Source organism: Cottoperca gobio, chromosome 5, assembly GCF_900634415.1.
Source record: "Cottoperca gobio chromosome 5, fCotGob3.1, whole genome shotgun sequence".
NCBI classification, from domain to species: Eukaryota; Metazoa; Chordata; class Actinopteri; order Perciformes; family Bovichtidae; genus Cottoperca; species Cottoperca gobio.
In genome coordinates, this window is record NC_041359.1 from 4,897,024 (window position 1) to 4,923,542 (window position 26,519).

Here is a 26,519-nt window from a genome sequence, read left to right on the forward strand (position 1 = left end):
CAACAGACAAATTAGCAAGGCTGATTAGCTTATCGCATATATATCTGTGTCACCAGCTGATAAGTAACGAGAAAGTGCAGTACTGAAATACACAAATTGTGTTTGCTGAAATGTCTCCATAACATCGTTTTTCCACTAGAAAGCACCAGCAAGTTGTTTTTTCAAATTAAAAAATTACACTCAGTTCAAATCTTGATCAAAATATTTAAAGGGGCACTTCACTGATTTCACATGAAGATCAGTTTACTTGAAACTACCTGTTAAAACAGTTGTACAGTAAATAGTCCTCTGTGGTGTTAAAGGGAACTTTCTAAAATGAGGAACGTAACCCTCATGATGTCATCAAGAAATGTTTTTATTTTTAACAGGAAGACTGTGTTACTTACTTAGGGTGTGGAGTTTGAAAGACGTTTGCATTTACAAGGGAGGGAGGATCTAACATTAGACACTTTTTGTTATATTATTTATGGGAAATGTAGGCTCCAGTGTTTCTGGAGCTTAACTGGTTACTCAAAGTCAGGATATCTCCGGCTCTGCTGTTTAGACTTTGATTATTCTTTTTTTGTATCTCTTTTAAGTCCCCCTAGATAAAGAAACTGCAATGCTTAATCACTGTAGTACCCCTTTAAGGGATCTTTGTGATCCAAATGTTTGCTTATATTATGTGTTTGTGTAAATAATTAATAACAGCTGGTGCAGTATTATTAGATTTTTTTTATTCTCAAATATCTGGATTGGCCTGAAAACTCCAATATTAGTTAGTTTGAACATGCTGGATGGTCGGATTATGTTTCTTGTTGGAGCTGCATCATGATCTCCATATGTCAACTACAGAATGAGGGGAAAAAGCCTGAAGTGAGAAACTGTACCAATGAGATCATTTGTTTTTGTCTATTGACCGCTCACTAAACACAAAGTGTTTTCATCTGAGAAACACAGTAAAGTCTCCTATGACCATAAACTGGCATATGGCATATATAGACTTGCAGTGTAATTCCTCAGTATCGGCTTCTGTGAATTAAAAATAAGCAGCTGTTACCTGTTCTCACAGTCTGCCAGCCTATGGAGAAGAGGGTCCTGGCCTGCACCATGTACATGGTAACAGGACTGTGGTTGTCAGGTCCAGAGCCCCACAACAGTTGCACAGTGGTGTCAGAGATGTCAGTCACCACCAGGCCCTCCGGGGCACCAGGGGATCCTGCAACATCCAGAAACAAGGACAGACACCTGCATCAGCCTCACTGCACAACAGCAGCCAAATCAAAACTGAAATCAGAAATGATTCTTAACTCATCTTACAACCTGAGTTCAGGGCTAGTTGAGATATAATGAGTTCTATTGGGAGTATTGGCCTAATCAATATACTGAATACTGCAGTACCCTGAGGTTAGACCATCTGCTGTATGAGTTTTACTTATAGTGAGTTCCAGCAGAGAAGCTTCATAAATACATTATTACTATTAATACTATTTTCTACTGGAGGCCTGTGTGCCTTCACTCTCTTTGTGGAGCATGGTTGCCAAAACTAACCAACCAAGAAGAGAGAAATCATGTTTAAACAATAACATGAGAGACAATTAATGACCAGGGATTTAGAAACACAAAACAAGGCATGATTTTCAATCGGGGTGTCTTTGAAATAAGAGAAAGCAGCCAGTTGAGATCAAACAAACAGACAGGACTTTGGTAAATGACATGAGATTTCCTGCTAATCCCACAAATCTGCAAAAGTAGCACTGAGCCCTCAGCGGGACTACCTGCTGCTGGAAGAAGATCACTGGGTATCAATAATGCTTGGTTTCAGATTACGCACACAGAAACACACAATCCGTATGTAAAAGCTACACTGTACTGACTTTGGCTGACAACTCCTGATGTCATGCTTTGCCTTCCTGAACCTCCCAGACAACAGTTTTATTTCCCTCTCCATTCGGTTATCCATTTCAATCATGGCTGACTGGCCGTGATAGACAAGGCTATGTACAGTAAAAGGGATCAGGTAAATAGTTTGTCTGGTTGAGAGAGAACATAAGCATCCATCACCTCAGTCCTCCAATTCATATTCCATGACATTTTGGAGCATACTGCTTTACGAATGAAAACAGCAGGTGTCCTCGTATACACATACTGTATAGGGAGGTTTTCTTAGCACACACAACCTTCCACTTTCAGGACCTTTTTGTTGTTATATTTGATCAATCAAAGAAATCCTATCATGTAACTTTAAATTGGAGATATATGGAAGTAAGAGATGTGTTTGTATTTGTAAAGGGAAAAATGGCCGTGATTTATTTTTATAGAAATTCTTATTAGCATTTGAAAGCAAGAAACAATTAAACCTTTGATCCGTAATGGTCAATTACAATGTTTATATGTATTGTGTGTAAGTGCTGTGCACTCTTGTGGGCGGCGTTCCTATAATGCATTGTCTGTCATTCCCTACCAGTAAACTTGGCTACTCTCTACGCTACACACAATGGAAAAACACTCTCGGTTCGTGCTGAGAAGATAATCATGACATCAAACCATCTGACAAGTAAAGTTTGAAAGCATTTAAGAATCTTTTTTTGTTGCAAACTTTAACTGAATTTCCAGAAAATCTGCAAAAGAACATTTGATTTAAAGTGAATTTCCATCTACTGCTGTTAATAATGGGAGTTTGGGGCAGCCGGTGGGGCCAATTGTCCAATCAGATGCCATTCAACTGTTGCAGAAGAAGATGTTATTTAAAGAGTCAAACCTCGGACAGTAGAAGACCATGTAGAAAAAGTGAGGCAAGTGGAGCATTTCAGTTTATTTCATATGAATGTGAAGAACTTTCTCCTCATCGCTCCATACATGATCTGATGTTTCGTCTCTGCAGTGAAGTTTCAGTGGAAGTCGCATTTTAATTTATTGATACGCCAACTTTTCCCCCTCAGCCAAGCGTGAAACTTTCTTTGTGGTATTTTAACTTTTTAAAATTGCATTTCCGCTATAATTGAAAATGTGCATAAAAACATTAACATTAGCTTGCCATCCACATTATATTGCGACGGCACGATTATCTGTCGAAGAGACAATAATAGGTCAATTATAATAGTTTTGCTCATTAGACTCATTGATGACTGGTAAACTAGAAAGAATGCTCAAAAGTCACGTGGGACCCTCCCATGTAGTTATTCGATGATGCTTAATAAATCGACCTCAATGGGTGTAAGGTTATTTAAAGATACACAAGTTCCAACATCAAAGATGATATTTGGTGTTGAATTTGTTAAAAACTTACTTTGCTTGAAACTGGTCAGTGATGTCATTGGATAGCCCTGAAGCTTTCATAGTAATTTACCTTTATATTTTTAAGTGTGATGATCACAGCACACACGAATTTAAACAGAATAATTAATTTGAAAACGTTCACGGTTGTCAATCTGAGATACAGCTCTACCCGGACAGCAGTGAGATATGTGTGTCATAATCATAAAAAAACACACACATGTTCCACAAAGAAAAAGAAAAATTTAAAACCTTCAGAGTCCTACAAAATGACAAGCACTGTGAGAAAAGAGAAAGAGGCATACCTCTGACAATTAAGTCTGCTGCTGCTGAGACAGTGTCAACTTCAGAGTGTACCATACACACATATTTCCCAGAATGCTTTAGCTGAATGTTCCTCACCATCAGGTCACCTGCAAATCCCTAAAGGCAAAGACACATCCGTATGAAAGTCTTGCAGAGGAACAAAAACACCAAAAGAAGCAGGATGTCTGAAAAATCTGCCATACGCCATAATTCCTCCACAAAAGAATCTTGGAGGAATTCAACACATAACTAGTAGAAAGAGAGATGACATGACAGTCTAGCCCAATTAATTCAGATTTTTATTCTCAGGAAGGCTACACAACAATGACTTGTTTTTGAAAATGCTTTTTCTTTAGATCAATGTTTGTTGTGTTTACACTTACAGCTCAGATGAATGGCTCTACCCATAATTGTTAGTGTTGCTTTTTGTATTTTACTGCCGTGCACGTGCAGGCACACACACACACACACACACACACACACACACACACACACACACACACACACACACACACAAACACATACACACACACAAATGTTTTTCAAACTTTTTTACAGCAAAAATACAACGACTCAGAAATCATTCCCTTTGTGTTCAAAGCAAAGGCAAGTTAAACAGCTGTTGTGATTATGTTCACTGTGGAAATGTCAGTGCTGTGCAGCGACTTCAGTGGGCCTGGTGCGCTCCATCAGAGGGAGCATAAATCTTGTAATTACAAACATTTAGGCTCCTTTGTTCGGGGAGAAATTGATTGATTTGCTCATACAGTGAGATCACCTCGGGGAAGGAGAAATGTCATTCCTGTTTACGGGTTTTCCCCTCAGACACAACATACAGTAACATCTCCTGACATCTGTGAATTAAGTGTACACGGTTTCTGACACATGGGCTTAAAGGTAAAATCCAAACTTGGTGCTGTTATGTTGTCATTCATCCAGCCTGACTGATACTTACAGAAATAGCTGGACAATTTGAGAAATAAACTATTCCCTTTCCTGACGAGAATCACTGTAGGCAGTGAGCAGTGAGCAGTGAGCTTAGCTTAGCATGAATAATGGAGGTAATTCAAAAATGTGCCGACCAGCAGCTCAAAGGCCCAATAATTAAAGAAATAGTTTGATAGTTATATCTGTCCAATAGATAATAAGCTACAGCCAGCAGCAACTTAGCTTAGCCTAAAGGCTAGAACTGATTGAAACAGCTAGCCTGGCTCCATCCAACCTCTAAAGCTCCCTAATGAGCATATTGTCTCCATCGTTTATCATGAAACACTCACTTTTTCAGACAACCCAGTTAGTTTTTTTGTGGGTTGCCTAAGTCAGAAAACACAGGATTCAACGAGCCATTCAGATGTGGCTTCCCTTCATATGTTACACGTCGACTCATTAGAATATACTGCCCCAAATCTGAGTAACTCCATTAGCTTGTGGACTATCTTTACAATTTTTCTCACAAACCAATCAGAGCAAACTGGGCTTTTTCTGGAGGGGGGGGCTTATCTTGTTACCTCTGGACAGAGCCAGGCTAGCTGTTTACCCCTGTTTACTGTATGTGTGAGTGCTAAGCTAACCAGCTGCTAGCTTTAGCCGCAGACAGACATGAGAGTGATATTTTCTCATCTCTCGACTCTCCAAAGCAAAAAAGCATAGCTCCCAAAATGTCAAGCTATTCCTTTAACATTTTACATTTACTTTTAACAGTTTTTATTTCTCTAAGATCTGTTTCTCTGTAATGCCATTAATCATAAGTAATGTTTCATTTACTAACTGGGTCTCCTTATTACAGCGCCAGATTTTGATGAAGAAATAGCTGATTTAGAAGCACACAGGGATTTTATGATTTTTATAACGAATATCATATACTATCATAGCCATAAAGTGGCAGAGAAACTAGGTCTCAGGAGCTTCAATATCAGCTCTAGCTATTAAAAAAACGATGTAGGTCAAATACTTGGTGCAGATGTTCTTTTCCTAAAATCCCAGAGAACACGCATATTTTACGTACCCCTCCAATCATCTCAAAGTGATCCTGCCGGCTGAAATCAATAGCTTTGCCGTTGAAAAACCACTTGAAGATGGGACTCAGGGACGAATCACTGGACACCTCGCATGGCAGCACAAGGCTCTGCCCCACAGTGGCATCCAAACTCAGGGGTGGGACTATAATCCTGGTGGGCTCTACAGAATTATGGGAGGAAAAAGAGAAAGTTATTTGTAAAATCCAGCAAAATGAAGAAGGTAATAAAGCTTAATTTGTCCAGATTAGTGAGACAGATTCTGCTCTATCAGTGTAATTAAGTGACCTTAAATAACTTCACGTAGGAAGCCAATCCCTCCCATAACTCAGTAATGAATAATTAAACACACTGCAATCACAATGTCAAGAACTCCCTCTCTATAATCATCATTATTTAAAAACCCAAATCTGAAAATGCTACAGCAGCTCTTTTTAAATTAAATGTTAGTGACAAAATATTCCTCACTCACAGCTACAGACGGCGGTGGTTTGACCCACTCAGCTACATGAACAATAACTCACAGCTGACAAAACCATAGATGACTTATACATCTGTCAAACTGGCGGGAACATAAAACGGTTATATATTTCATTATCAATTTCATGCTTGAGCTAGTATTTTTTCCCTTAACAAAAGTTTAAACCCATGGTTTGAAAAGGTACAATGGTGAAAAACTGTGTAGAAAAGAAGAAATACCTTTTACCACCAGCGTTCCTGTGCTGCTGGATGTTCCAAAATGGTTTCTGGCCAAACATGTGTACCTGCCTCCATCCAATTTGGAGATGTTGGTGATACGTAGAGTCCCATCCTCCATGATAGTCTGTCTGAGGAGAGGGACAAAACTGAAACAGCCCATCTTCAATTTCTCATTTGGACATCAATTCATTAGTTGTTAAAGTGGCAATTGAAAACAGTTTTTCTTTAGCTTATCACTATGAAGTAGAAGAATAATGACACCATTGGCATTTGGATTGGTTCCCTATAAGTCTCGCTCAACAATGCAATTCTGTTTGTCCTCCGGGTCGCGTTCTCCCTTTCACAATAAAAGTCCTAGACATATAAACTGCATCAATGCCTACCAGAGAGCATTTTTCTACGTGGCGACTCAACAAAAAAACCTTGCAGTAGGTCTCCGCAGGTAGCGGAAGCGGACTGTGGAAACCCGGCAAAACACTCCCGCTGAGGGAGGAGGCAGAGAAAGTGAAGAGTGATAAAAAACGTTCTTCCTATTAAGCTGGAGCAGTAAGTAATAACACCTTCCTACTTATTAATACTACAGGGTGTTTCATATTATTATCAGAGCACTGAGATTAGGGTTTCTAGTTTAAATTGGGATTCTTACTGTTGTTTCTTGCTTTCGACAATAACGTTAGCCAGGCTGCTAACTGTAGCCATGTAGCTACCGGTTGTCTTTATAACAATAATACCACTTGGAAACGCTGATGGGGGGCTATAAAGATAGTTATACAGCTATATAGATATATAGAAACTTTTTTACTTTTCTTCCTATTTATTTCATTTTCCAATGAAGGCTTCAGATTCTATTCCAGAAGTATATTTGCGCGCTTCAAAAGATAACACTTATTTTAACTGAAGCAGAACAGATTTGCTGTAGGGTCAGCACAGTATTGACAGCACAATAGCTTAAACGCACATATTTAATTGGATACACTACAGGCCACCAGGGCCGAGGCAGGAAGGTGATAGGAAGAGGAGAGCAGCACATGAGAGGAATGGGATCCTTACCTACAGCCTTATCGCTCTACAACACGTGGAGATGGTATCAACACGCTATAAGCCATATCTGAATAGTAATAACATGGAGACATACTGTATGGAAGCATCTCACTTCGTACAAATGTTAGGCTGGTCACTTGAGAGGAATAAAGTGGGAGTCTGATGAGAGCGCTTGAAAGAGACATGACTAAAACAACAATTACACTAAGGAATATTGATTGTTTGTTGTCTGCTTGTAACAGCTTGTGACTTACTTTCACGAGCTACATTTCCTTTTGTTTCACGATTCTCTAGTGAAAATGTGGACAGATAAATAAGATGGTAAAAGTGTAAAACTATAAAAACCTACTGTACATACATATACAATAAATTGTTAATCTCTAATCCTCTGTATTGTTGGTACTAATCCCTCTCGAAATTATGTGTTTCTCGTACTCTGAGGGAAAGAGCCTTGCATTTTACTGACTTGTCTGTTTTTTAAGGAGAACATTAATTGCAAATTAAAATATTACTGCAGAAACTGCAGTTGCAGGACCTTTCTGCCTTGAGTAGTGTTAGTTATTTATTTATGGTTGATTTGTTACAGATACAATACACATACATAGCTATCCAATGCAAGTATCATAGTGTTTATAGCGGATGCAACACCCATCCCAAGAAGGGTTTTTATGAAACTAGGAGATTAGAGCAGTGAGGTAAGAAGAAGGTTGAACATAACACAGCCAGTGCAGGTTTTCCTTCTTTCTTTCTTTTTATAGCCCCTACAACCTTCAGAAATGTATGTATGTATGTAGAAATGTGAGTATGTAGTCTGAAAGGCCAAACCGAAAGCAAAAACGTTCGCAAAACCACTTGCTGCTAATTAAGCTCATTGTTTACACTGATCGGTAATAATAAATGTGCATCAACATTTTTATCAATTCAGATCTTCTCTCATTTGTAGCAGGACGATAACACACTGTTCAGAGATACCTTCGTAAGAAAATCTGAAAAACAAGATTTACACAGTATACAATATGCTGTATATACATATACAGTATATAGTTACAATGCTTCAAATTCTAGGCTGGAGCAGTTCTTTTGTTGCCATAGTTCTACACAGACAAGTCTGAAAGCATGTAAACATGTGCATAAATGAGGCAGATAATGCTCCCCTGTTGCGACCTTTGGAATGAGTAAATCAAACAGAAATGTTGTGAGCAGCCAGGACAACAATCAAACAATTCTACATTGGCTCCACATTGGAATAAATATGTATTCACTGGGGCCAAGCTGAGACCCAGAGAGCATGTCTGACACAGGGTGCTTTGTGCTGATTTATTGACAAAAATATCAAACGCTGAGGGATGGAGGCGCACTGAGAACATGACCTGAGGGGCAATGAGCTGCAAAACAAATAGAAACGTGAAGAACTATCTGCTTTGTCGACAAAACTCTTGCGGTGCTATGAATTTCTATTCATGTACAAAAACAATGGCTGGGTAATGCTTGGGTAATATTTCTCCCATTCCTCATGACTTGACTTGATAACTAATCAATCCCACTGGTCACATGTTGAGGCAAGTCGAGTGACTTACATAGAGTCTATGGAAATATGGCTGTACGTATTGATCTGTGTTACATAGAAAATGAGAAATGAGAAAACAGCAAGAGAGCAGCTAACCTTTACACTTCATAAGCAGCATGCGTAGCCCACATGCAAATTAAAACTACAAAAATTAGAGTTAGCATTTGCCACGGTCATAAATAAGTATATTTAACATCACTTTGGTCAGATATAAATTGGCTCTTTTCTGCAATGTTTTATAACATGTAGAGTTGTCTCTTTGATAGGTTGGGAAAATGTGACTCTCAAACTACTACACTGACATTTTTTGTTTCAAATAGTGGATTCCTAAAGAGAATGGACAGCTCTTACACAATACAGGAGCATTTTTAGTTGAGTGTGGTGATCATAATTAACTGGGTAAAATCCCATTTTAATATCCAATCAAAGCCATATAAAGTCAGAAATGATCTTTTTCTCATTTCATGTTCCTGATCATATACATATATATATATGAATGAATGAGCATAAACTGTATTAACTAAAGAGATGATTATTGTACATTTTGCTCAGGCCTCCTGCCAGCAAATGACTGTGAGCAACTAAGGTTTATCTTCCTGTATTCACATGGGGGACTCACATTAATGAATTCCTACCAAACCTTTTAGAATCATCAAAAGTATTTGCTCTTAAGAAAGACATTCAGTGAAATAGCCTGTACCCTGGACACAGCTGTTTAAGGCAAGAAGGTTTGAAACTTTTTCTAGGGAAACACATTTTAGAAAGTCAGTAAAAACTTCCATGTAAAGATTCCAACACTTAACTCAATATTTGAGAGAAGTCACATGTCTGGAGTTTGATTGCCAAAAGACTAGTACAATCAGGTCACTGTGTTCAGCAAAATATTGCTCTTCTATATAATGTACTTTTAGGTTGATGGGTTCAGCCCGAGAAGTCTAATGCCTCATATCCACTGCATGGTTGGGCTCGACTTGACTCAGCTCGACTCTCTTTTGGTACAAATATTCACAGCTTTCTGAAGCAAGGCGGATGACTTTGCACTTCCGCTGTGAACTAACATTTACAGCCTTGTCTAAACCATCTATTAATACACAAACTAACTGCTGATGCTCAACATATGCATACCAGAAATCATATTACTTTGCTAATGTACGCATATGATGTCTTTGACTGGAGGCTGTTTTAATGTCAGAACTCCTGTTACTGTTGAAGCATCTATCTTCTTCGAATAGCAATAATGGATGAAAATGTTTCGAACTCAAGACACAAATTTGGTATTGAAAAATAATCACCTCATAGACATTTTAAAACAGCTAATTAGTCAAAAAGTAAAGGTTTCAGACAGACTGTACTCATTTTAGAGTCTCTATGGGAAGTTGTTATGAGTCACTAAAGTTGCTGCCAGAACAGAACCAGGTATGAAGGTCCTCAGAGAGAATTGATGCTCTTAAATTAATTACATAGTTTTTACATAGAAGACTTGATTCCATTTGTGATTCTGGTTATTTGCAGAACTTTAAGATAGTCTATGTCTAGGAGACACTAGGACACTGTAATACCTTCACTCACAAAAATGAGCTAAATGCTCCAATATTATTTCATTAGGCTAAACTAATGATATCAACAGTGGGACGTGTGGAGTTTCCTTTTGGGGCATCTCTAAGAGAGTCAGATCTGCCTTCAGTCCCATCAGTCTGATATGTTTACCTATTGTTGACAACTGCTGAACCTTTTTTGGAAAACAGTTTGAGTTTACTTTTCTGACTTTTCTAGCATTAACCTAATCTCAGAACTCATCGGTTATCAGTCTGGCGATGATATAGCATCTGGGGGCAACGACCAATGTTTTCGGTTCCGAGCCAAGACTTCCTTCCTCCGTGCGCCGGTCATCATTTATGGTCCGATTAGCTTCTTGAGAATGGAGTTGGAGTTAAACAGATAGATATATGTTAAAATTGCATATTGACTTTCAAAAAGCTAATAGAAGCTAAATCATCGTCAGACAATAACCGATAAGTTACCGATTTCCACCAAAACGTTTCGCCATCTATTGCTCTCCACACGGACTGTTTATCTCCTTGCCTACAGAATCTGCATTCATATGCAGATATCTGTTTATGGAGATTAGAAATTACCCAACCCAGACCCCATTTTGCAACTTTAACATTTACTGCACCTACTCTTTTACCGAACATTTAAAGAAAGCAGCTCTCATACCGTGCTTGAACTCTGTTGGTTCTTAATGTGTGTATTAGTCTCCGCTAGGGCCCAGTAGAACAACAGACTGTTTCTTTTAGCTCGTATGAGTTGCCTCAGACCTTAAATCATGACATGGTGTGGCCTGTCATGTAGCCTGAGGTAGAGTTATGCTCAAGGATGTAGTAAGATCGTTTTTCTCTGTGGTTTTCACACAGAGATCGTCCCTACAGGTTCTCTGTTCTATATCCAGCACTTTTAATGGCTTGAAGAGCTGTGAAACTGTGAGACACTTTGAAGTTTCAAATGGCTAAATCATTTTGCACTCTCTATCGTGTGCCTTGAAAAACTGATTGAGTAGGGGTCATGGTCACATTCTTAAATCCAATAAAAAAAGACTTCAGACAAAACTATTATATGTGAAGAACAAGGTGTCTTTCTAAAAAAAAAAAAAAAACATTTTCTCGGACCAAACAGGGCTCTATAATTGCCTTATAAAGTCCCCTTGAGCAGATTCATAAATACCTCTTGCTGTCCTTTAGGGGTTCGCCCCCTCTCCACCAGGAGATTGTGGCCCTGGGGGAAGCGTGGGGGCGACACTCCAAGACCACCTCGCCCCCCCTCTGGATCACTGTGGACTTCTTCACGGGCCATCGGGTGAAGTCCGGTGGGGAGGCTGAGGAACAGACCTGTGTTAAGGCCATTCGTCTCGCTTTGTGGAGGGGCAACAGCCGTGCATCAGCAAAAATGTCAAGTGCATCAACAGCAATTACGGAAATGTAATTTCCCCACCAGACTGGCTTATTGTATGAAAGAATTATGGAACTGAAAGAGTGAGGCCATGGCTCAGTGAAGAGCTAGTCCAGCCTCTTATTATTTATTTAGATAGGAAGCACTTTCATTCCACTGACACAATGTACACACAGTATACCTCTACCTCTGGTTCAAATCATTGTAAAACAAACTTACCGACAACCTTGAGCTCAGCGCTGGCATACACGGCTCCATGTTCAGTCTCTGCTACACACTGATACATCCCAGAGTCCAACAGATTTATCCTGGATATGGTCAGCCTACCAGCTTCCACATGGATCCTTTCCTGCAAATTAGGCCAGCTGATTAATGTTTGACATCATCTTTCATCGATTTATTCCAATGTTCTGGAGATAAATGAAGGATTTTGGATCATCCTTTGCCTTCCAGGTTTTCAATTCAACATTAGCTAATCATAGTCTGATTTATTACTGATTTATTTTTAAAGGAGACCTTTGTTTGAGAGAATAGTGCATTTTGCGTGTGTAAAATCACAATGAGGTTTTAACATGTTCTTAGGAATATCAAATCTCAGGGTTACTTTTGGTGTCTCACCTCTGCTGTCATCGGATGACCGTTCTTCATCCATTTGTATGTAGGCCTGGGTTTACCGCTGGCTTTACATTCCCACTGCAGATTAGCATCAATTGCCATATGAGCATCTTTCAGTGTCTGAACCCACTGCAGATGCTCAACATCTGTGAAAACATATCAATGAATATGAAAATGTAATTGCAGATACAATATCTGATTGCCTTGTAATAAGTTAGAACAGAAAAACAGAGAGTTTAATGATATCTTCCTATCGTGACAATATGTGAATCGAGCTCAGGAAAAATTGTAATAACAGGACAATTTTATCAGTTGTTTTCCAAAAAGGCTGAATATTGAGCAGCTTTTAATGTTTCTGTCTCATGTTCACCGTTTAAAGGTTTTGGGGTCGGTTTTACATACATGAAAGGCCATGGATAATTTGCTCTACTTGTTTCATTCAATTTACGCTCACAATCGTAATCGTAATTAGTTCCTGATTCATGGGGCAGCAGCTCATTACGCAGTCAGTGACTGGGTCTGACCTGCAGGCGCATTGCACAGTAGGTGCAATTCATGGATTGGAGATCACCAAGTTCAGAGAATAAATTCAAATGTATTATGCTGAAAAATACTACTATAAAATAAAGTAACAGGATTCCAACATTCTGTTTAGCAGTCCAAAGAAATCCTGTTACTCATTAAATTACAAAATAGCCTGACCTGTTGTCCTCCTTGCATTATTAAAGCAACTGGGGTCCATAAACCAAAAGGAAAAATAAATCATAACTCATTGAAAATACAGTTAACACCATTTGCAATCAGAGGTGAGAACGCTGAGAGAGACAAAGAGAGCGAGAGAGAGAGAGAGAGAGAGAGAGAGAGAGAGAGAGAGAGAGAGAGAGAGAGAGAGAGAGAGAGAGAGAAAAGTCAGGTAGAAGGGGAGAGAGGGAGATGATACTGATGTCTCACTACAACACTGTGGTAAATGTAGCCGAACTGCAAATGTCATAACGATAAAACACAAAGTTGAAGCTAGCAGGGATTTCATACTTCATTGATCGTAAAGTTATGACCAAAAATCCTTTTCCCTCCTTGAAATGCTTTTAAGAATAGACGTAATTTTGCTAAATCACCTGTCCTGTTTACGATTTGTTTTTCTTTCTAAAAAGGGACATATAATGAAAACTTTTTCAGTTCTTGTGCACATAGATCTGGTTATCTAGAGTAACTACCGACTCACAAACTGAATTAAGACAACACACTCAGTTGTTGGCGGTCTAGATCAGAAAACATGGGATTCAATAAGCCATTCTGATTTGGCTCCCCTTCATACGTCACATACATGCTCAGTAGAATATACCGTCCCAATATAGTATTGAGTATCTTTACCGATAGCTTGAGGACTACCTTTGAAATTTTTCTGACAAGCCTATAAGAGCAGACTGGGCTTTTCCAGAGGAGATCTTAAAGAGACAGGCGCTAAAACGGAGCGTTACAGACAGAAGGTATGAGAAAAATAAAAGGTGTTTTTTGAAGATTAAAGCATGTAAACATAGTCTATTAGAAACCCAAAATACAAACATCAACCTGTAAATTAGCAAAATAAGTCCCTGTTCCGATGAATCAATTTGATTAATGTAGCTTTTATTAATTAAGAATTGTTTTACCAACTCATTTATTGTTCTTTCTACCTGTTTTTTTTTGTGTGCTAACTTTTTGTTTTTTTCTTAGAGTTTCTCTTTCCACCCATTTTGAACTATTATAATTCTTCCGCCGGACCACCTTCCCATTCGCAGTTTTAAAAATGAGTTTAACATTGTTATTTGAAACAAAATGACTTGGTTAGGTTTAGATCATAGTTTGTTAGATCATAGTTTTTATGTAGTATGCATGCAAGTTAAAATAAGTCAACATGTTAAATGAGTGTCACGCGGAACATGAACCAGCAGTCTCCTGGGTGAAAGTCCTGCGTCTGTTTGATCCATCCATCCATCCATCCATCCTAAACTCCTGGCTACACCAACATTGTCTCTGTTTATACTGCGTCACCTGACCTTCTCCTTTCATTCCATCATAATTACTACGCCCACTAGAGGCAATTTTGAACCTCCCTTCGGTGATCAAGCTTACTAATACATTATAAACTGAGCCAATTAGAAGGTAGAGTAGGACCATACCAGCTGATAATGGCCATTTAATCAGCTGACAACATTCAAAGCGACACTAGTACGTTATCTATTGCCTTAGTTTTCATTCACAATAAGCCTTAGCAATACGTTGCCATTTACATATTCATTTTTTTCATTTATCATGAAAGGGTAGGAGAGGATAATCTCAAAAAACAGTTGAGGAGACTGCTAATGAGTCATATATAGGTTTAAGGATATTCTGACTAATACATAGTTTATGAGAAGAATGTAGTAGAACGTGTATTGTTCACTGGGTAGTAGTAGTTGGGTATTACAAACTAATACTGTACCTTGCTTAACAGTTGTATATGTAACATAATCACAGTAAAGTGTTGCAGTAATTCTTCCACAGGAAGAGAAGCTGTTGCCACATCAAATCAATAATTAATGTATACTATGACAGTAAGATTCGGAAGATTTATGTCCATACAGGGTCAAGCTTTTCTCTCCAGCAGGTTGGACTATTATAATGGTCTCTTCTCAGGTCTCCAAAATAATTCTCAACTCATTCAAAAACAACAACGAAAACTGAACACATCGCACCAATTCCCAGGTGTCTGCACTAGCTTCCAGTGAGTGACATAGAGTTTAAATCACTTATGCTGATCTTTAAATCATTTAGGACCTCAATACATATTCAATTAAATAGCTCAAAAACAGAGGCTATTTTAGTTGCCACACTACACCAGGTCCAGTTTTCCCCCATAACCCACATCACCTTTTCTGGTCAAAACATACCCCTATCACCATCAGTCACCAACCTAGGTGTAAGATTTGACCCTGATCTGACCTTTGACACCCACATCAAACATCTGTGCAAGACCTCCTTCTACCACCTCAGGAACATTGCAAAACTCCGCCCCACACTCTCCCTGTCAGATGCTGAACAACTCGTCCACGCCTTTGTCTCCTCGAGGTTGGACTACTGCAACGCTCTCCTCATCGGGATTCCAAGCGGGAGCCTTCAAAAGCTCCAATATATCCAGAACTGCGCCGCTAGGATCCTAATGAAGGTGCGAAGATATAACCACATCACACCCATTCTCCACTCCCTCCACTGGCTTCCTGTCGCATTCAGGATTGAATACAAAATCTCCCTACTCACCCATCAGTGCGTCATGGAAATGCTCCTCCATACCTCAAGGAACTCCTCCCCCAACAAACCTCCACACGCAACCTCCGCTCCTCTAAAAAAACTTTGCTCCACCCCCCCACCATGGGCGATCGGGCCTTCTGCTCAGCCGCTCCTCACCTCCGGAATTCCCTCCCAGAACACCTGAGGGCTCCACAGGCCACCGACTCCTTCAAGAAGAGCCTAAAAACCTTTCTTTTCACAAAAGCCTTTCCGTAAAATCTTATGTCTGTTGTCGTTGTTCTTGTTGTCGTTCTGCATTTTAGCGCCTTAAGATTGCTTTTAGCTTTGAAAGGCGCTTTATAAATGCAATTTATTATTATTACTATTACATGTTTGACACGCAGTCCAAATTAAACATGGAGAAACAGCATTAAGTTACTGTACACTGTACTGGAACAAACTTCCAGAACATATAGGATTTAACTTTAAATACCACATTACAAAGTCAATTTTTTTGCAGTATTATTAACTGGGTGTCTGAGGCAACATTCCTGGGAATGAAGTCATTGCAAACCGAACACTTTCCTACTGCTGCAGCTTCACATCAAAAGCATTTAACTGGAGAAACACAAGTTGATTTTTATTATGAAGTAGGAAATGCAATGTGTGTGTGAGTCTGACACTGACTACAAACAAGACAATGGTAATTTTAGGCATTTTTTGACAGCGGATCAGTTTCAAATATTGCAGGGAATAATGGAAGAGTCAGGAGCTGCCACAGTGAGCTGTTAGATGAAGAGCTGCAGACGACCCGCTGCACACCAACACTCCAACTCCTCTGCCAGGTAACCAAATGCTTTCACTGTTTGCAGACTCATACCGTGTGCAGCATAACATCAGATGCTCACAGAATGATGGAAAAGTTATTAATTATTGCCGGACTTCTTTATTAAAATGACAATAGGTTGTTTTGCTGACCCTGGTTTTCTGGGACATGTAGTAGTAATGTGCATTTGCTGTTAAGGATTGCCACTTTAAAACCAATTTATTTTATGTTCTCCGCTGCCTTTGAACCTTCTGCCCAAATTATTTTCAACCTTGCACTTTAATTCATTTCCGGTTTTCTATCTTTTGTATTTGTAAGTAAATATTTTGCATGGTTTATCTCCCTTTTAATGAATGATGTAAAGATATTTGAATTGCATTTATTCATAAAATGTACTCCACAAATAAAATTGCCTTGGTCTGCATTACGACAGCTTTGTGTCAAAAACCTTTGGCACTGCTGATGTCAAACTAGATTCCTTAGAATCAGAAGCAGGTATATTGGTTCTACGTAAAGCCAAAGACGTACAAAGTAATATCTATATTTTCCAGTTATCAACACGTTCAGCAGACGGACAGTGGAGACTCAATTCATCTCTCTGCCTATAGAAGACAGATGGGAACATTCACTGAAGTAGACGGTGACTAATTTCAAAGCTTTCCGTTTGACAGCCGGTTCCTTTTGATTCTCTGGAGGTGGTAGACCTATCCTGACATATGAGTAATCTCATTTTCTACCTCAAGCCACTGGTTAAAAGAAATGGTCAGAATGCCAGAGGAGATCTTTATCACAGACAATGAGTACAAATTAATTCCAGATTACTCTGGCATTCTTAGGCTATTTTTTACTGACAAAATAACTCAACTTAACAATTTTCCAACATCTGCTATAATGCTGAATTAAGGAAAAAACAGTCATTTCCATAAATCAGGAAGCAAAAGTATACAAGGCTCTTACTGTGAAATAGAAGTTGCCCTCTGGCAACATTTCGTCCTCTGCTGTTTTCGGCTACACACTCGTACACACCAGCGTCCTCCGGGCGAAAATATGGAATTTCCAGAACCCCACTGGAGTGGTTGATTTTAATCTTGCCAGGGAATGGATTTCCATCAGCTCTTCTCCATGAGATGGTAGGCACAGGGCTGCAGAGGTCACACACAAAAGGTCACGCTGGCCACATGCTCCTGCTCACACTGACCAGAAGGACTGTTTGTTGTAATAGAGGATGACGGCCACTTCATAAATTTGACAATGCACTGTGAGGGGGTAGAGCTGCACCGTGCTAATGTTTGTGACACTTACTTTCCTAAGGCAAAGCATTCCAGCTTCACTGATGATCCTTTAGAGATGTGAAGGGTGTCGGGAAACTGAACCTCAATCTTTGGCTCGTATTCACCCATGACAACTGCAAGAGGATAAAAGCAAATCACATCAGTCAAAATACAAAACACGGACAAGCAGTTTCCTGTAATTCATATTGGATGTAAGAGCCGTAGCAGAGATGACACTGGCAGAGAGTGAGCGTGCACGTTGGCGCCGTATACAACAGCGTTTGGCTTAGCGGATGAATGATTTTGGATTACATGTCTGCCTCAGCTCAAATCTGAAGTGGTTCACATAAACGGTCCTGATGGGGTTTAGTATGTGTGGCAAACTCCTTGCTGTGTGTGTGCCTGCGTGCATTTTTGTCAGCACAGACTACATTTCCTGTTATGTAAATATGTGCCTTCATGCACAAAGAGAGGGGGTTCTCGACGACGTAACCCTGTATAGTTCAGAGGCTTTCGGATGGCTCAAAAAAACCTCGCTCATAAACAAAAGCAAAAACAGTGCCACGCTTAAGACAAGCAATTTATCTCCCAGGCTCGCCCTCCCTCCGACAGCACGCGTCAGTTCAGTGCGTAAGATAACCAGGAGGCAACAGAGGCGAACTGGGGATGCTTACCGTCTCTCCGCACCACCACAGGGGTTGGAGAGCTGAGCACTGTGGTGTTGGTCATCATGTTTCTCACCACACACGTGTAGTTCCCTGCGTCTGAGGCTTCAACTTTGGCTATGTACAAGTTGCCCGTCCTCTGAGAGATAAAACGACGGGCGTCCTGTTGCAGGAGGCTCCGCTGTCCGTTGGAAACCCATGAATATTTGATCTCTGAAAAAAATGAAAAGATGAGCTAATAAAAAACAGATACAGCTTCCAGTGACATTTCCAAAATGAAAGTAAGACCTTCATATGGGAAGAGATGTTATTACAAAGAAATGATGAGATATTCTATTTCTCTGATGGTGATATTTTATATTTTTCTTTTTGTCAACAAATCCCATGAAAGAGACCAAAAACATCAATGAATTGATAGTAAAAAGTATTGCCTGCATAGCCAAATCCTGCCCAGCAAAATGGCAGTTAGAGGCCAGTCCTAAGATTATTTAGTTAAACAGAATATGTGGGCTGGGTTTTAATTGCAAGAGATCAAATTGTTAAGCTTTGATTGGATCATTCAAAACTGGGTGTGGCTTAGTGCATTTGGCAAGATATGGCACCATAGAGAAACGTTTCTATCAATCAACATGACAAACACTTCAGCCCATGTAAACACTCTGCTGGTTACTACGACCCGCAAGCTAATGGTCAAGCTCAGCTTTACAGGGATAGCTGGTTGCGTCAAATCCCATTTGATTGGATACATTTATGCATTCACTCCTGAGGTCAAAATGAGTCATCCAAAGCTTTTTTATACTTCATAGAATACATAAATCAGCTATACTGTTCCACTGGGTGGATGTTCCTTTATTACATTTAAAATTCCCACTGTAGTGTATCCTTTGCCAATGACTCCCAAAACGACATATATGACCGACTCACGAGTCCCAGAGATAGGCGCACGTTGTGACACAGTCGCAATTTTAAACAAGGTTTAGGTATGTACTTGTGTACGTAATTAAAAAATAAGTCAGAGTTGACTTTTGATTTTACACGACACCAACAGCAGTCTTCTCGGTGAAGGTCCTGTGTTCGATCGACCCGTCCACCCACGTCACATGACTTCCTTCTATGCTCCCATCATAACAACTACGGCCACTGATAATAAACGTACATACGGATGGCAATAACCTGCTTGCACAGACGACCTACACGGCCGGAGGACAGTCTGTAGATGCTCACAAGCCCACAAAATGTAAATTGTTCTGAAAATAGTCCACAATAAATGTACTAGGTACGTTTTGTTTGAGTGACTTTCGAAGAAGAAATTACAGTGCCCAGCTGTTTTTGAAAAATATTTCATTTTCAAAATATTTAAGTATATTTGTGACGCATTTTTAAAGACGAATGTTTTCAGTAGGAACTAATTGGCTCGAGACTGAGTGCCACAGACTGAGTAGGTAAGTATTGAGGGATGGACTAAGGTTGAGTTCAGACAGTATAACACATAACCCCTCATTCTTTTGAATTGCACCAATGTGTTGCTCAGCAGGAGTCTTGACACAGAGGGCTCCAGCAAAAGAAAGCAGGGTCGTCCTGTAAGGAAGTAGAACCTGACTCAAAATCCTCCAAATGTGTGCAAGGGTACATTCATAGAGGAATACTTTGCAATGTGAATATTGTAATTCTGCTGTTTATCAAACAACTGCGGCTGCGAAGAATAAAATGATTGCCATTTGTTGTAAACTCTGTCTGGTAGTATTATGAGATGCTGTGCAGTGTTTAGGGATCTTATCAGACTTTAAACTCATGAATCTATTACTCCTGGATTTTATTGTGATGTCTCACTGGTACCTGAAACAGCACAACCCCACGGAATCAACAGTTTTAACACAGTGCTGTTTTCAGTCTGAATGCCCAGTTTGACTGTTAAGGTTTTATTTTTTTCATGTGATTTGTCAACAATAAGAAAAACAAAATAACTCTTGCTATATCTTTTCTAAGAAGCAAGGCTGGTATAACAGTAAAATCAAGCAAAGATGGAATTTGCAAACAGCAGGTCACAACGTTGCACGTGTGCTCCTGAGGTGTTAACTTCATCATAGTCTACGTTAAAGATGTTCCAGGCAATATCTATCTTAGTCCATCTCCAACTCTTGTCACACAGATTAACGAGGAGGATTCGCGTCAGAATAAAGAATGTAAAGGAATGATGAGAATGTCAATGTAGCAGTGTAAAACACAGACACAGCAAGAGACAGCGGGGCAGAGATGACTGCAGGGACTGAACTTGGCTATTAGTGCAACCCTCCCGTATCAGACACATGACATTCTGCAGTCAGCCCTTTTGACTGGCCAGACGGTAAAAAGTACTACTTGTTTCCTTGAGGGAAAACAGTGAATTAAAATCATTACAGGGAAAAGTCAGGGCAGAAACTGACAGACCTTTCATGATTAGGAACTATCAGAGACTGGGTCTGTTTAAGAGCTGCAGTCTCACAGCAACAGAGGACTTGGAGGCACATAATCTAACGTCCTCTGACAGAGTTTAACTCTCGGCACGGCTCCTTTCAGACCACTTACATACTGATTGCTCAAAGAAGCTTCAGATGATTCCTCTTTTTACTAAGGTGCATCACTGTGCTCCTCAAGTGATGCATCAACAAGGCATTAAAGAAGCTTTGACACAATTTAAACCTTGTGGTAACGGAGAAAAAAACACACATTTTTCAATTTTACCTCGAGCTAGCATTATCGTGTAGTGCAAATCCCATCAAATGTGTGACAATGCTGTGTTTAAGAGGGGAAATAAAGAGATGCAGGATTTCAAAAGGGGGGAGAATGGGGAGGCTGCAGGGCAAATTGCTAAAGTGTGGATTCCCACGTGGCCGTAGGGATTCGGCTGGCAACAGAGAGCAGAGAAAGGCTGGTACGCTGGCGTGAAATTGTGCTGGTGGGCACCGAATGGCTGCAGGAGTGCAGACCACTTTGAGGGTCTGCTAATCAGCAGCACACAGACACATGAGCCGACTCGCAGCTGTGCCACAGGATAAACGCTCCCCCGGCCACAGCAGCCACCAGCAGACTTTATTACCCACAGATAACCTGCCCACATCCAGAGAGAAAAAATAACAGTTGGGGGATGTGGAGCACTGGAGACTTTATAGATGACAGCATGGTCACAGATCATATGGGCGAGAAAAGTGAGCTCAAGGTTAAGAAGTGCGAGGCTATGAACTATAGATGTGAAGGCATGAGTCTGGGCAGGTGGAGCGGTGGCTGATCACAAAACGTTCCCCCCATCTGACAGATAAGGAGAAGTGAGTGGAAAGCAGCATGTCGGTGAGTTTGGAAGGAATAGCAGGGAAGAGAGAAGGTGGGAAGGTATAAAAACAAAAGAGACACAGCGGTGTTACAGGGAGATAATATGCAGTAGAGTGAGGAACAATAAAGACTGCTGAGGTAAGCAGGAGTGTGTGACTACAGCAGACAATGCAGAAGAGTTAGGACAGAGCGCCGTACCTCCGTAATGGGGTGGAGGGCCGCAGAGCAGAACCACGGCTTGACCCTCTCTCACCGACACCGTGTTCCTTGACTTCCTGCTGAAGTTCTGCAGAACTGTTGAATATAAAAAAATAATTTTAAAAACAACAAGTTTTCAGTGTTTGACAGCTGAAATAACTTTACATAAAGGTGGCATCCAGGCAAGGGCATTTCATTCTGTTCACGCTGCTTACAAGTCAAAGCCGAGAGTCCCTTGATAATATCACAGAGCACGCAGGTGCTCTGTGAGAGGGTGCACCAAGGTGCACCGAGACAATTACTTTCACCTTTAATTAAATGCTGCTCTGTGTGTGTGAGAGAATAAACAGTGGGAAGACATATCAATCCCAAAGTCTTATAAATACCAACCAAATCCCAAGAGGGATCAAGCAAATATCAGCAGTGGTCAATCAGAACTGTGTGATAAAGAATCCAACAAATCCAGACAAACAGTTCTTATTCCTTCACTGCGGCTACAGACTGGCAGGAAGAGGTAACACTGTCATTTCAGACGTGGTAATGGACGTTCAGTCCAAAATCGTTCACTTGGATACATGGGTGGGATCAGAAAGTTGTTTATTTAATTTATAACGTTGACCACGTGATTAAGACCGCAGCCATAATCCGGGAGAAAATACGTTTCCCTCGAAAGTTAATTGAGGATGCAGTTTAGTTTTATGGGAACGTAATTTTGTAGTTTGCTGGGGCGACGCTGGGTTCTGAAAATGAAGCCCTCAGTCTGTTACCAACTGCTAACATCTGCTTTTAGAATATAAAATAAAACCTTACTGCAATATGAACAAGATTATGAATCTATAACCCAGCTAGCAACACAAGGAGGTTAATGTATGGTATCTTATAAGAGGGTACTGTTAGGGTGTTAATGTAACACAACACACTGCACAGTTAGGGGCATTCTGTCTGGACCGAAGTGGTGGACTGACTAACACTGTCACCTCTAGAACAATACTCATAGGACATACCTACATGGTTATTAAAGTAGTCTATCTTCTTTATCTCTGTTAGAGTTACAACGATCAGTCAATTATTTGATTAATTGATACAACATGATTTTGATCATCCATTCTTCATTTAGGTAATTGTTTAAGCCTGAATGGTAAAAACAATTATCTGGGTTCCCTGGTTTTCATAGTCTTCTATTGCAATACACTTAATATTTTCAGATTGTTGGTCCGTTAGTCTTTTCAAATGTTTATTAACCAACTGATAATACAAATAATCATTACTGGCAGCCATATTCTAAATATTTTGTATTCTATTTCGTAATATAACGACAAATCAAAGGGAAAATCAATCAATCACAATTGCATGTCAGTTACAGTATGCAAATCAGCATGAGACTACTCACATGAAAACTGGACTTTTGCCTCCCGGCTGACAACGGTCCCAAATGTGTTGGTGGTGATGCACTGATACACTCCTGCATGATCGATGACATGAGGATCATTGATCAATAGGTTCCCCTCCACGAGGCTGTAGTTTGGATCGGACTCTGTGTTTATTTCTCTCCCATCCATTTTCCACCTGTAGAGAAATACAAGTAATCAACAAACACATCACCTATTATTCTGTCTGCGAAGACTGTGATTCATTTAAATGTGTACATTGAATACCATTGAATCCAGAAAACATCCCACAAGTGCACACATGGCAAAACATGTAATCATCCTCGTACTTCTATTGCACGACTACACTGAAATGCAGACGTAGCCAGTGCAGTAACACGGCCTGGTATCATTAACAGCTCAGCAGAGCACTTTGTACCATACATTCACTTGTGCTACACACTGTAGTCTCACCTTATAGACACGACAGTCAAAGAGCAGACCAAACACTTACCTGTAATGCGGAGGTGGGTTTCCCTTTGCTTTGCAATTAATAAACACCTGCGTATCATCAGTGCTCAGGGGGAAAATACTGTCACTAGGCTCCTGCGTGAAGACAGGACCATGGCGCGTATTCACTGTGTGGAAAAAAACAAAACAATTAGCTGTATAATGGTGCTGAGCAAGTGACACTGAATTAATGTAAAAACAAATCACTCAGTGCTCAGACAGCTGTATATAAACTCTGCACCCATATAATTAGCTGCCAAAAGTGGTACTTTGAGTGGAGTCTGCATTTAATAAACCCTCTTGTTCACATGTCAGGAGGCAGATGCAATGAGAGAACAATTAACTAAAGATAAGCCGATACTACATTGGCTAACTGGAATATCCTATGCAACACAAGCCATAACGTTATCTTTTATTTTTCTACGCTCAGGATGTTTGTTCGTAGAAGTCATTTTATCTGTGCAAGTACACTTATGAACGGGTTTGTTTCATGGTAACGTTACAGTTGAAATGGAAATGGAGTTATATGAAAAGGAAAAGACTCATTCTCTAAACGCCGTCCAAGTGTATTATCATTGCTATGGTTGTCTATGTATCCCATTCTCACACATTATCAGTTTACAATAGATGCGTTTACATCCACCTGTTTAATGTTTGGTTGTTGACATGACCTGTTTTATAAAGATCTTTTTTTGGCCTTTTCCCCCTTTATTATATAGTACAGCTAAGCTGCTACCGGCTTCAAACCCGGCCCGCTATGGTAAGAACCGGCATTAGTACATTGAACTCTTGGATGGAAACCTGGCTAATGATAACAGCACAGTAGATGTAACATTCAAAATTCTTAGTATTTAAAAAAACTGAGATGTCAAAGGTCACTAGAATATTGTATCAGCTGGAGCTATCTTATTAAACTTTTTGATTTATCAAATATATTAAGTAAACACTCCCTTTTTTCCCTTTGAGGTAACACAGGGTTAGCTTACTACACTTAGTCAGTACACTAGTTAGCCAGAAACAATAGATTATGTCAGAGCAGTTGAACCTACTGTTCTATCTATTCCTGACACTTCTGCTCTTGTGTTATATAATATAATTCACCACTTCGACACGTGAAGAAATCTAAAGATTGACAGGCCTGCTGTACTAATGTATGGTTGCTAAGATACAGTATGATGTGTAAATTGCTTTTTGGTTCAGCATCTGGTTCACTGTGTGAACTTTAATGTACTTGCACAGAATCAAAATGCAGACAGACACCGGGCTAAGCTATATTACATGCCAAGAGTAATTAGTAAGATTGTCAAGCAAACCAGCTGGCTAATTGAGTCGTGCTTTATTTCATTATGATCTTGATGCCAGTAGGATAACTTGGTTAAGGTAACATGACAGTTGCAATATCAGAGTATTGCCTTACTCTGGATATAATCTAATTATTAGCGCCTGCAAAGCTGCCTATGCATGTTGTTTGTGTGTGTGTGTGTGTGTGTGTGTGTGTGTGTGTGTGTGTGTGTGTGTACTCAGTCGTGCTTGTTGTCTTGGTTAGCTCCAGCCAAATGATCAATACACAGGAGTAATTAACTGATGTTGCACTAATTACTCCTGTGGAATCTAACATTTATTCAATAGACGCACACTCACACACATTCCCTTTCCTCTGACATAATGTGTCATACGCCGAGCAGCACGGCATAGTTGCTCTTGAAAAATCGCCCCCTTTTTTCTTTTGGTCGCTAACCTTGAATAGGACAAAGAGTGCTCCCTCCCGTATCGTCATCATCGCCATTATAGTCCTAATGAGAGTGGGAGTCTTTGCTTCAGGTAAGAGCCCTGCTTCCCCAGCCTCTGAGGGAGGTGTCTCATATTTACCATGCGTGCAATGTCCTTTAAATGAAACTAATTAATGAGCCTTTAAAAGCCGGGCTATTTCACCTGGGAAATGATCAGGTGGTTTGTGTGTATGCTGCCCTGTAAACACAGCAACTGTACTAACTTACACACAGACACACACAAATTACACGTAATTAGTTTTCATGGGAATGCATGCAAAAGTGAGCTCAATAGAGGCTATATGTATGTACAGTACAGCACGCGCTGATATTTGCATAGCCCTTCAATCTTGTCTGGTGTGTTTGCAGGCTGCAGAGATAAACCCCGGGGAAAGTGCTGACTTGAGATGAGATGATAAATCAATGGAAATGGAAGCGTAAATAACAATACAATAGACCACACTCCAGAAGATGTATACATTTGAATGTCATTTTTTGACGACTTGTAAACGGTTGGCTTAAGTTCAGTATACAATATATCCATCAAATGTGTTGGTCGGCATTAAATCTCTGACACTCTGTTCGACTGGGCTGCAGAGGTTAGACATAACGTGGAGCTCTTAGACAGATTTGAACTCCTTAGCTCTAGCTCACACAGATATTAGAGAGCTGGAGGCTAATGTTACTCTTCTTTGCAGCAGAAAAGAGCACCTCGGTTTGTATTTTGTTTACCACGGAGTACAGAATAAATTAGGGTGAGAAAAAGAGTTGTTGTGGATGTTTATAGCGCTTACCACATTTCATATAAGTGGCACCAGTTGGACATAAAGCAAGGAAATTGCATAATAAAACAGGGGAGGTGTAAAAAGACCAGAGAGAGAGAGAAGTCATGTATAGTCTCTCTACAGATGTAAATG

General features: G+C 40.0%; 1 protein-coding gene across 2 annotated transcripts in view; it reads right to left on the reverse strand.

Moving 5' to 3' along the window:
- Positions 1–26,519, reverse strand: part of cntn6 (contactin 6) — a 93,244-nt gene that overhangs the window by 14,907 nt on the left and 51,818 nt on the right. For both annotated transcript variants that reach the window (XM_029432578.1, XM_029432577.1), the window contains exons 3-15: positions 23,838–23,961; positions 23,347–23,522; positions 21,957–22,052; positions 18,462–18,665; positions 17,819–17,921; positions 17,474–17,658; positions 12,448–12,590; positions 12,049–12,178; positions 11,605–11,755; positions 6,276–6,403; positions 5,567–5,739; positions 3,561–3,678; positions 1,040–1,198 (exon numbers count right to left, since the gene is read on the reverse strand). In XM_029432578.1, coding sequence (XP_029288438.1) covers positions 1,040–1,198; positions 3,561–3,678; positions 5,567–5,739; positions 6,276–6,403; positions 11,605–11,755; positions 12,049–12,178; positions 12,448–12,590; positions 17,474–17,658; positions 17,819–17,921; positions 18,462–18,665; positions 21,957–22,052; positions 23,347–23,522; positions 23,838–23,961 — 1,890 coding nt within the window. The remainder of the gene's footprint in view (positions 1–1,039; positions 1,199–3,560; positions 3,679–5,566; positions 5,740–6,275; positions 6,404–11,604; positions 11,756–12,048; positions 12,179–12,447; positions 12,591–17,473; positions 17,659–17,818; positions 17,922–18,461; positions 18,666–21,956; positions 22,053–23,346; positions 23,523–23,837; positions 23,962–26,519) is intronic.